Below are 12,895 nucleotides of genomic sequence, written 5' to 3'. Positions count from 1 at the left end.
GTTGAGCTATAGATTGTGGATGAATACACACAGAAAGGTACACCATGCCAAGGTTCATGCTTTATTTGTTTTAAACGAGACGATTTAGAAATGTGGCCATTGGAAATACATTGCAATTTCAAGCGAGGTGGACCGGTCGGAAACAACAATGACGTAACCACTACACCTCCCTATAGGTCCTAAAATTAAAACGCAAAGTAGGAAAAGAGATGAGAGATGTGAGACTTTGGCTGTTTCTTTTGCTAACACAAGGCAATTCTATTTGTAGGCTACTACAGAGGGAATGTCATCCGATTCCTATGGATTCACAACAGCCACCTGACAGTCTGTGTTCTAAAACGAAGGACTGTTGAACTCTGCTGAAATTCTAAACCCTCTCTTAAGTCTGATATTCTAAATCTATAACCATGTTTAGTCTTGTATTAGTCTTGTTTCTCTGATTCTAAAGAAGCTATATCATTGGCTTAGAATTGACCAGTGACAGGATACGTTGCTTGTTTCTTTCTGTCCTTTGCAGATTATCTTAGCGTAAGGCATCTCCATGTCCGCGCTACAGTACGTTCTGCCCGTTGCAATGTACTTTTTCCCTTGAGACATATTATTTACCCTGTTTGTTGCTTTTCTTGTTCACTTTTGAATAAACCTCTGAAAGATTAATTCTACCTTTCATTATTGATGATTATCAGATAAACGCAACAGAGATCATGAACCTGCTTTCCCATGTTCAGTAGAAAAATTATTGTTGAAACTGTATTACTCTCTGTCTTGGATTATGGCGACGTAATATATAGACATGCTGCTGTTACCACCCTTAAGCCATTAGATGCTATTTATCACTCTGCTCTTAGATGTATTACTGGTGATACCTACAGTACATATATCACTCTGCTCTTAGATGTATTACTGCTGATACCTGCAGTACATATATCACTCTGCTCTTAGATGTATTACTGCTGATACCTGCAGTACATATATCACTCTGCTCTTAGATGTATTACTGCTGATACCTACAGTACATATATCACTCTGCTCTTAGATGTATTACTGCTGATACCTGCAGTACATATATCACTCTGCTCTTAGATGTATTACTGCTGATACCTGCAGTACATATATCACTCTGCTCTTAGATGTATTACTGCTGATACCTACAGTACATATATCACTCTGCTCTTAGATGTATTACTGCTGATACCTACAGTACATATATCACTCTGCTGTTAGATGTATTACTGGTGATACCTGCAGTACATATATCACTCTGCTGTTAGATGTATTACTGGTGATACCTACAGTACATACATCACTCTGCTGTTAGATGTATTACTGCTGATACCTACAGTACATATATCACTCTGCTGTTAGATGTATTACTGGTGATACCTACAGTACATATATCACTCTGCTGTTAGATGTATTACTGCTGATACCTACAGTACATATATCACTCTGCTGTTAGATGTATTACTGCTGATACCTGCAGTACATATATCACTCTGCTCTTAGATGTATTACTGGTGATACCTACAGTACATATATCACTCTGCTCTTAGATGTATTACTGGTGAAAATGGGGGACCCTGATGTAAACAAGACGAAAGTCTTTCTCTGGTCTGCATCCCCTTAACAATTGTGTGTATTGAGCTGTACTGTATTGTACCCATTCTGCAATCTGTTAATAAAGTTTTCAATCAATCAATCAATCAATCTATACCTACAGTACATATATCACTCTGCTCTTAGATGTATTACTGGTGATACCTACAGTACATATATCACTCTGCTCTTAGATGTATTACTGGTGATACCTACAGTACATATATCACTCTGCTCTTAGATGTATTACTGGTGATACCTACAGTACATATATCACTCTGCTCTTAGATGTATTACTGGTGATACCTACAGTACATATATCACTCTGCTGTTAGATGTATTACTGCTGATACCTACAGAACATATATCCAGTGTTGCGATGCTCATATCAACACAGGTTGCACGCACGCTAATGACGCCCCATGCACGCGCGCTCCCGCGCATGCGCATAAATGTTCCCTCGCATAAGGACAGACTAAAAACAATGCCTAATTGCCTCTACGAATGGAATGTAACACCTGACGACCGGCGCTATTGATATGCAAAGTAGCCAGGTGGGTACTGCGAGTTGGCGCATCAGTCGAGTGCAGCGCATTCCTGTGTGCACACGCTTCTGCTCACAAAACGTAGGTTGCCCGGAGTGCAATCTCGTCCCATGAGCAACGCATCGCTGCATATATCACTCTGCTCTTAGATGTATTACTGGTGATACCTACAGTATATACAGTATATCTAGGGTTGGGTACCGTTCACATTTTAACCGATACCGGTATCCAACGGTACCTTTTTTCTGTAGTCTCTAAAAATGTAATCTACCTACCTCAGTTGTAAAAAAAAAAATACAAACTTCTAATAATTTATTATCATTATTATTTATTTAGAACAATTTGTTAATATATATATAATATATAATATTGCAGCGAGCGTTGTCCGCATCTAGCTTTGTAAAGTGTAACCGTTTTCGGCTTGCCATTGCCCCGACTGCTTTGTGAACGTGCGGCACACTTCATAGGTTTTCGTTTTTACTGTACCCGAAATGTGGCACCGGCGGATCTCATGTGAATTGGTACTCAGTAGTACCGACGTGATTCGGTCGGTACCCTTAAAAGTACCGGATTCGGTACACATCCCTAAGTATATCACTCTGCTCTTAGATGTATTACTGGTGATACCTACAGTATATCACTCTGCTCTTAGATGTATTACTGGTGATACCGTGATACCAACAAAGGGTTAACCGTCCGTCTGTAGTGTGGTAGTGAACGGGTTAACCGTCTGTAGTGTGGTAGTGAAAGGGTTAACCCTTTGACGTGTGGCAGTGAAGGGGTTAACCTTCTGTATTGTCGCAGTGAATGGGGTTAACCCTTTGGTAGTGTGGCAGTGAACGGGTTATGGCCTCGTTTGTAATGGCCTTTGACCTTTTGTGCCAAGCGGGCGAGTGGTACCAGCCAGGCATTAGATCTGTCATATCAAAAACACAGTGCTGCTGGATTGGAATGGGTCAGTGTGTTGTCGGGAGAAGCCAGGGCAGGGGGGGCATTTAGGGGGCAACACTGGTAGCTTTGTGCAGGCGACAGAATGAAAGCCACTGTTGTCCCCCAAGACGTGTGAGTCAGTAAGACACAGAGAGAGAGAGAGAGAGAGAGAGAGAGAGAGAGAGAGAGAGAGAGAGAGAGAGAGAGAGAGAGAGAGAGAGAGAGAGAGAGAGAGAAAGAGAGAAAGAGAGAGAGAGAGAGAGAGAGCGGAGAGAAAACAAAACAAAACAAAACAAAACAAAGAGTGTGAAGTGTTTGTGTGTCTAGTGTAAAGGTTATTTAACCACCAGTGTCAAGCGGCCAATATTTTGCACAGTAGGCCTTGTTTTGTTTGTTGCCAAGATCATGTCAATTGAGCCAAGAAAGACCCCCCAACTGTTGTTGATACAATATAATTTGATCCCTGTTGTTGATATTATATCATTTATTTCATGAGGTTTTTGACACATATAACAGACGATCAATCTAAACGACATACTTGTAAGAAGCAGCTGCCGACAGCGGCGTGCTCCGGGACGGAGACGTTGTATAGCTGCCGCCGGAACACCGGCCCGTGGTCGTTCACGTCCTCCACCACCACGGTGACCGTAGCCGTGGAGGACAGAGCCGGCTCCCCCCCGTCCACCGCCACCACCAGGAACCACACCTCCGCCTCTCTCTCTCTGTCCAGCGCGGCCACCGTGGTGACCAGGCCCGACCTCGGGTCGACGTCGACCGGGGGGCTGCTGCCGTCCTCCTCCCCCCGGCCGCCGGACTTGAGGAGGACGGAGTAGCTGACCTCGGAGTTGACGCCGACGTCGTCCGCGTCTCTGGCCCGGAGCTGGACGACGGAGCTCCCCCGGGGGACGTCCTCTGCCAGTCTGACGGTGTAGACGTCCCGCTCGAAGAGCGGGCGGCAGTCGTTGGTGTCCGTGACCCTCACCAGCAGGGTCGTCTCGCTACTCCGAGGCCGCGGCCTTCCGGAATCCGAGGCCGTGACCTTCAGCTCGTACAGGTCCTTCTCCTCCCTGTCCAGCTCACCGTTGACACACAGGGCGTGGAGGAAGTGGTCGGTCTGCTTCAGGGTGAATCTGCCCTCGCCACCCTCCAGAGTCACACTGACCCTCTCTTCCTGAAGGTCCGGGTCCGACACCGATATCCTGGCGACGTACTCCCCGATCCCCGCCGCCTCCGACACCGTGGGCTCCCCCGTCTCGCTGAGGAACAGGACGCTGATAGTGGGGCTGTTGTCGTTGATGTTCAGCACCCTCACGCCTACAAAGGTGCTACTGTACTCCGGCTGGGCGCCGTTGTCCCTCGCGGTGACGATTAACTCGTGGAAAGAACGAGTCTCAAAATCCAGCGCTTTATTGATGTAAATGATCCCGGTGGTTTCGTCGATGAGGAACATCTCGTCCGGGTCACTTTGGCGTCTGTTTATCGCATAAGCGACGAGGCCGTTGTCACCGAGGTCGACGTCCGTGGCGTGCACCTGACACACGGCCGACATCACCGGGGCGTCCTCGGACACTGAGGCGAGATGTTCCGTCTGGTTAAACACGGGCGGGTTGTCGTTCTCATCCAGGACACGGATGTTGACCTGAAGCCTTCCCGTCCTGGCAGTAGGGATCCCTCCGTCGAACGCCTCGATGGTCAGGGAATAAGAATCTCTTGTTTCTCTGTCCAGCTTCTCTGTGAGGATGAGGTCCAGGTTGAAGAGGTTGTCCGACCCATTACGATACTCCACCGTGAACAAGTCCCCCGCCATGTCGCCCCCTGTGATGATTCTGTACCCCTGGGTTCCGAAGTCCCCCTCGTCCGGGTCTTTGGCGCCTTCGAGTTCAAAGCGAGTACCGGGGGGACTTAACTCCGACACCTCCAGCTCAGCCGTCTCCGAGGAAAACATGGGAGAATGGTCGTTCACATCTCTCACCACTATTTTCACCTGTATCATCTCCCCCGTGAGGGTGGCGGCCACAAATTCGTACTTATCTCTGCTTTCTCTGTCCAAGATTATGGCTGTTGATATTATGCCGGTGTCCGCGTCTATTTCCAAATCTTTGAAAACATACGAGGAGTCCCTGCTCTCCGAGAGGAAGAAGCCGGTACTCGGCGTGGTCAGGCCCGCTCCAAGGTCTCCCACGATGGTTTTGGCGGGCAACCCCTCCTCGACCGAGAGGGTGAGGTTGTACACCTGCTGGGCGAGGGACGGCGCCATGCACAGGAGCGACAGGAGGACAAGTCGTTGAAGGAGCAAAGTTGTCCCATTTTTTAGACCCATTCCTCCTTTAACACGTCGAAAACGTTGATTTCTAAGCCAAGTTTGTCCTACATATTTCCTTATTAAACTGACGTCTCTCTCTTCTTCACAGATGGCTCAAGTGTCAGACGACCACATCTCAAAATGACGACAGGTGCACGAACATTTTCGAGCGCATGCAGGAACATAGTCAAATGTCATTCTCTAACATGATGTAAAAACATGACTTCAACAGCTCACCAGGTATTTCGGAACCATTTAAATCCTCAGAAACCCATTCGTATAACGCAAATCTTTAGACGATCCTCCACCACCACCACCACTGACAGAAAGAAGTAATGCGCCTCGCGCCTTCAAGCGTCCCGGTCGCGTGTATGCTTTTACCAACGCGTTCAACTCCATCTGGCCTTGATTGCCCAAGATTTAAATAGGCCAAGAGATTACGACGATTTAACACGTGGAATCGTACCGCCTTACTGATTGATGTCAAGGTATCATGCATCTGGCGAAATTCTGAATTTATGAATTCACTATGAATTGAAAAAGGGGGACCCTGATGTAAACAAGACAAACGTCTTTCTCTGGTCTGCATCCCCTTAACAATTGTGTGTATTGAGCCGTACTGTATTGTACCTATTCTGCAATCTGTTAATAAAGTTTTCATTCATTCATTCATTCATTCATTCATTCATTCATTCATTCATTCATTCATTCATTCATGAATAATACAAGAAAAGCTATAGAATTAAGCAAAATATGGATATAGGCCACCAAAATAGTGATGTATCCTAGAAAGGTATAGGAAATAAATACCTCAACAATTCTGATTGATGTAAATCCACCACGCCCATGGTTGAGAGTAGTGAGTAGTTTGACATTAGTCCACAGAACAACCATACGTGGACATGACACCCCCTATTGGCAATAATTGAAATTGCACATCCTCGTGAATCCCCATCCCATCTAACCCTCCTTCAGTGACACTGACACCCCTGTGTTGAATACATACTAACTGTGTCATAGCCAGTATGAGTGTTGTGTGTGTGTGTGTGTGTGTGTGTGTGTGTGTGTGTGTGTGTGTGTGTGTGTGTGTGTGTGTGTGTGTGTGTGTGTGTGTGTGTGTGTGTGTGTGTGTGTGTGTGTGTGTGTGTGTGTGTGTGTGTGTGTGTGTGTGTGTGTGTGTGTGTGTGTGTGTGTGTGTGTGTGTGTGTGTGTGTGTGTGTGTGTGTGTGTGTGTGTGTGTGTGTGTGTGTGTGTGTGTGTGTGTGTGTGTGTGTGTGTGTGTGTGTGTGTGTGTGTGTGTGTGTGTGCGTGCGTGCGTGCGTGTGTGTGTGTGTGTGTGTGTGTGTGTGTGTGTGTGTGTGTGTCTGTGTGTGTGTCTGTGTGTGTGTCTGTGTGTGCTCATGTGTACGTGTGAGTGGAGAGTTCAGTGTTCAGTGTTCTGATGGCCTGGTCTAGAGGCCCCTGGTGTAATCCAGGATGTTTGGTGTCCTATATGCGGGAGACACCAGGCCTCAGTTTTAGGCAGTATAGACCTCCCCTGGTCTACTGCCATGGGACCAGGTGATCACCCATCCCATTGGTGCAAAGACCTGTAACCTAGCAACAGATGAAACCTGAGAGATGTACACCTGGGGTAAACAAGCCAAACACAGTTTCTCTGAAACCACTTTCTTCAACAACAACAACTGCAAATGCCAAGGGCCATACAAACTGAACACAACCATATTATAGGTTGATTTTCTTATCAGAGGTTAAATTCCTGGGAATAGAGAAAATGCCATCGCATATCATGCTCTCTTACCAGTGGGACGACCAAGCGCTTGTGAAAAAGATTTACGAACGCCTCAAAGATGACGGCTTACCGGTGTGGATGGATATTGAGGGAGGGGTGACGGGCAACATCAACGACTCGTGAGTACAGTCCTCCTTATGACCACATCAATCACTGTCATAATGCAATTCAACTTCAAACTACTTTATTTTCCTTTCGGAACTTCATTTGTGCAGTGGTTAAAAGACAACATACAGTCACAATACATAGACTCTCACCACTATAGAAAAAACACCAACTACATTAAAACTACAATACTTAAAATAATGATATATTCAAATCCAAATGGAGCAATTCTATATGTATATAAATAATAAATAATAATAATACAGATGATATGCATCCATCAGGTGGAAGGGGAGTTAGTTGTTAGTCCCGCCTCCACCAGACCTAGGCGTTCAGCAGTCTGATGGAGGTAGGCACGAAGATAGCTGAGCCCCTTTTTATAAGTGTCGAAGCTCTGTGTCGACGGCCTGAGGGAATGAGTTCGTAATGGGTGTGATGGGTGTGTGTGTTGTCCTCAACTATTTGAGAGGCCTTCTTGTCCGTTCTTCTTGTGGTGATAATGCGATTCAACTTTTGCTCATCGTAATAACTTGTTATATTGTTACATGTTATATTGAAAATTACATATGGTGTGCGTGTGTGTGCGTGTGTGTGTGTGTGTGAGTGTGAGTGTGTGTGTGTGTGTGTGTGTGTGTGTGTGTGTGTGTGTGTGTGTGTGTGTGTGTGTGTGTGTGTGTGCGCGTGTGTGTGCGTGTGTGTGTGTGTGTGTGTGTGTGTGTGTGTGTGTGTGTGTGTGTGTGTGTGTGTGTGTGTGTGTGTGTGTGTGTGTGTGTGTGTGTGATGTTTTCCACAATATTCCAAGTACCCCAGACATCAATCTGGCAAAGAAGTGCTTCTTCTTCAGATATGTTGTGCATTCGGACCAAGCCTTTTTAGACAAACTGTCCAATCAGTCCATACAAACCATAGGCCTATATCCTATAATTGTAGGCTGATGGTTTTGATATTTGACTGAAACTTGCCATTAGAAGGAGTGGAAAACATATAGATTGCCAAATTTAGTTCCATCTCTGCTGTAATAGGTAGCCAGACAGTTTGGTGGAGAAGTTGCTTTTTGTATCCATAGGTGTTCCGAAGGCACATTGAACCTGTATTATTAGAATCCTACGTGCAGGTGATTTGATCTGTGGAATCAATACAATAAAGTACATCACTTAGACACCCTGGTCTCTCTCTGCGAATTTAAATCTCTATTACATTACTCTGTATTACCCCGTATTATACTGTCATACACTTTTACTATCATGTAGACTATTCTATTTTGTGTTTTATGTTTTTGACTTTTCATGTGATGTATCGTATATTGTATACGTGCACTTTTATTATGTTCTTGTGTGATGTATCGCAAATGTTATCGCTGTTATCTTGACCCAGGTCTCCCTTGCAAAAGAGATCTTGTATCTCAATGGGACTTCCTCGTTAAATAAAGGTTAAATAAAAATCAAATAAAAATCAAATGTGTTTTTTTTTAGGATGGCTGCCGGTGTGGAGGAGGCTGTAGTCATTTGTCCTTTCATGACTCCGGCGTACCAGGCGTCCCGCAGCTGTAAGAAAGAGCTCAACTACGCCGACACCAGAGAGGTGACGGTGGTGCCGGTGATGCTGGCCAAGAACTGGGAGGCCAGTGAGTGGCTGGGACTGATCACTGCAGGCCTGCTGTGGCTAGACTTCAGGTGAGGGGCTGGGACTGATCACTGCAGGCCTGCTGTGGCTAGACTTCAGGTGAGGGGCTGGGACTGATCACCGCAGGCCTGCTGTGGCTAGACTTCAGGTGAGGGGCTGGGACTGATCACTGCAGGCCTGCTGTGGCTAGACTTCAGGTGAGGGGCTGGGACTGATCACTGCAGGCCTGCTGTGGCTAGACTTCAGGTGAGGGGCTGGGACTGATCACCGCAGGCCTGCTGTGGCTAGACTTCAGGTGAGGGGCTGGGACTGATCACTGCAGGCCTGCTGTGGCTAGACTTCAGGTGAGGGGACCCGTGAGTAACAACGGGCCTCATTCACCAAGCGATATAAGAACAGATTTCCTCTTATTTTGTTCTTAACTATAGCATTTTTTTCTTATTTTGTTCTTACCTGGGATTCAGCAATGTTTTCTTATTTTTGCTTTTCCTTATTTTGTTCTTAACTATAGCATTTTTTTCTTATTTTGTTCTTACCTGGGATTCAGCAATGTTTTCTTATTTTTGCTTTTCTGTTAGGCAAGACCACAGAAAAAGATAAAAAAAAAAAAAAGCCTACCATTGGTCAATTGCCCCAAATACGACTTAGAAAACCCAGAACTTATTGCGTGCGTTCTGCTTCTGAAATGGATTATTATATATTGCTGTTTGACTGATCTCAAAATGAGATTAGATTCAAATGTATTGTTATTATACAGCACAAGTACAATTCACCATCCAACCAGAGTGGATAAATAAATGCTCATTCAACACACCTGGGTAAGAACAGATTTGGACGTTAAGAACGGGTTGATGAATGCGGCGGTGGCTTTTCTTATTTATCTCTTAACAGACAGGTAAGAAGTTTTATCTCTTAACAGACAGGTAAGAAGAAATTGGTGGATGTATTGGTGAATGAGGCCCAATGGGTTGCATTTCGCCAACTGACTTCATAGAAGTGGTTGTAGAAAACAAATGATGTGATGGAGAACCAGTGGGCCTCATTCACCAATACATCCACCAATGACATGTAATGAACGTCCTGGCCACAGGGGGTCTTCAATTAACATCTCATTACTATTTGATCATTTGTTCTTAATTAACAAGCACATACGAGCATTTACATGTAATTCTTAGGGTGGGACAAAATATGTAGCTCTGCTCTGTGCGTGCATTTGTGGATGGAAGTACCATTCACTAAACCAGGGGTTCTCAAACTTTTTCATACCGCAACCCCATTTTATTTAGGATTTTTTTTGGGGACCCCACACTTAATGTATCACGTAATTTCAACATGGAATTAAGGAATATCAAAATAAAAGCACACGTTGTTGAACTTGATCATGCATATTTATTAGAAAATTGTATTACAGCACTATGTTATCAATACACATTTATAAAACGAGGCATATTTAGCCAAAATATGTTGCCAGAACATAATTTTTTTTTTTTACTTTCCAATGCACAACCCCACTGTCACCTACCCGCAACCCCAATTTGGGTCGCAACCCGTAGTTTGAGAACCACTGCACTAAACAATGACAAGATACCTTAGGCGTCTTTTCACATACTTAACCCTTTCACTACCACTACAGAAGGTTAACCCTTTCACTACCACACTACAGACGGTTGTGTGACGGTTAACCGTCTGTAGTGTGGTAGTGAAAGGTTAACCTTCTGTAGTGTGGTAGTGAAAGGTTAACCTTCTGTAGTGTGGTAGTGAAAGGGTTAACCTTCTGTAGTGTGGTAGTGAAAGGTTAACCTTCTGTAGTGTGGTAGTGAAAGGTTAACCTTCTGTAGTGTGGTAGTGAAAGGTTAACCTTCTGTAGTGTGGTAGTGAAAGGGTTAACCTTCTGTAGTGTGGTAGTGAAAGGGTTAACCTTCTGTAGTGTGGTAGTGAAAGGCGAAAGGTTAACCTTCTGTAGTGTGGTAGTGAAAGGTGAAAGGTTAACCTTCTGTAGTGTGGTAGTGAAAGGGCTAATGTATCAAATGTTACTACTAATATATCCTCCTAGAAACGCAGAGAGGAGCGAGGAGCACTTTGAGAGGTGTCTCCGGTCTCTGGAGGAGGAGATCATGTTTAACGCCGGCCACCTCCTGGCTGTGGAGGAGCCTCCGCTCAGTGAGGTAGTGGTGGACCAGCCGGAGCCTCCGAGGAAACCTTCCCTGGAGAGGAAGCCGGGCCGAGGCTTTCGTCACGCTGTCTCGGGGCTCCACCTCCAGGAGTCAGGTACATATGGGCAATTCAAATCAAATCAAATGTATTTGTTTGTAAGGCCCGACAACACACGCTAATGTCCCCATGGGCCGGACACGTCTTCTTTAAACAAGTCAAGAAGAAACATCACAATAAATCAAGAACAAAACTAAAAACTCCATGAAATCCAAAATGTAAAATAAATAAATGCAACACTGCCAGACATACCCCACACGCATGTAAGGGAAAACTCACAAAAAAACCTAGCGATAGCACCACAGGCAATGTGGAGGGGAGAAACCTTAGAAGGGCCGTTCAAGGGGGGATCTCCCTTCTTAGATGTCGGTGATAGTAGTGTTACTACTACAAGAATTGGGAAGTTACAAGGATGATAGTAATCTGATTAAAACATGTTTTTAACTGTAATCTGGTAGTTACTATAAAAACACAGTAATCAGATACATTTGGGGATTTTTTTTATTTTATTTTTGTATTACTTATTGGGATACTGAGAAACATTTGTTGGTAAAAATGCATTTCTGTGGGATAATGGATGAAAATATTTTATATATGTAACCTGAGGTATAATTTGAAATAATAGTTAACAATGGTGGTAGATGATACTAACAGTCCTGACAATGCACCAAGTAGCAATTCCCACCCCTGGATACAGAAACCAAGCGTTGCCACGCAAAGACAATAAAGGCTTACATGCTTATGAACAAACAACTCAAGTTTTGTCAAGCAGAGACTCACAATGGTACAATAATCACAATGAGGTTTGAGACGATCACATTCCAACGTGGCCGTTTGCTCAACAATACAGGCCATCATTAATGTGGTATGTAGTAACATGCGCAGCCTCAGTTCTTGTCATGCAAGTCTGACTTCCAATTGCACTGCAATAGCACCTCCCCCACCCCTACAGCAGGGAGGTTGCGAAACATGTACATATTTCATTTATATGTAGTTATATGATATACAGTATACACTGAGAAACACCTGCACGTAACCTACACCAGACAACCTTTAACCTTTAGATTGGCATGTCAGTGTGTGGTTGCTCTTCACGATATGGATTGTGGAAAAAGGGGGTGTAACCCAATGGCAGGAATATGATCCTAATGTTTTAAAGTGTATACTGTATTTAGTCTTGGACCTACTGTGAAAGTCTATAAAGTATGTCTGCGCCATTGTCAGACAAATTCCTGTACAATCATCACACTTGGGTGACTGGTGTTTAATTAAGAAGCCTTAAAGGTGACATGTACTATAAATGTCATTTTTCAGTCTCTAGCATTGTATTATAGTAATAGGAGTTTGTATCAATGTGTTTTAGTGTCTAAATACCATATTGGCGGATTGCTCTGATTCAGCTCAGCCCCTTTCCTCCTCCAGTAAATCAGGCCATTTTGATTTGAACGACTGAGTCACGTCATTTGGACACTGGGTAGCGCACAGTGATGCGATTGGCTCTGTGGTTGGAGCTAATGCCCGCCCCCATTCTACCTAGACTAGACAGCGAGTGGAAGCCACTTCCTCATGCTGCGCGGCGGAGTGGGGCCCGACGCCTCTGCGTGCGCTCTGGAGGGAGAGAGGGATGGAGAGAGAGGGAGCACTTGGGGGGGGGGGACCTGCTGCGCGGCACACAGGAGAGGGGAGGAAGGGAGGCCCACAAGCTCCGGAGTGTGTGCAGAGGTGTCGGGTTTCGCTCTGGAAGAAGCTCTCTCTCTCTCTCCCACCCCCCCTCTCTCTGTCTACCAGTCG

The 12,895-nt window shown here is 45.0% G+C and overlaps 1 protein-coding gene across 1 annotated transcript in view; it reads right to left on the bottom strand.

Moving 5' to 3' along the window:
* The window catches only part of dchs2 (dachsous cadherin-related 2), a gene marked incomplete at both ends in the record, with an annotated part of 108,258 nt that extends 100,983 nt beyond the window's left edge, over nt 1-7,275 (bottom strand). The window contains 2 exons of the mRNA XM_084318409.1: nt 3,610-5,396; nt 7,236-7,275. Of these exons, the coding sequence (XP_084174535.1) occupies nt 3,610-5,396; nt 7,236-7,275 (1,827 nt within the window). The remainder of the gene's footprint in view (nt 1-3,609; nt 5,397-7,235) is intronic.
* Between the last annotated feature and the right edge of the window lie 5,620 nt (nt 7,276-12,895).

This window comes from Notolepis coatsorum (assembly GCF_963971535.1).
Source record: "Notolepis coatsorum genome assembly, chromosome: 7".
Classification (NCBI taxonomy): Eukaryota; Metazoa; Chordata; class Actinopteri; order Aulopiformes; family Paralepididae; genus Notolepis; species Notolepis coatsorum.
This window is presented reverse-complemented; position numbering and strand designations above follow the sequence as displayed.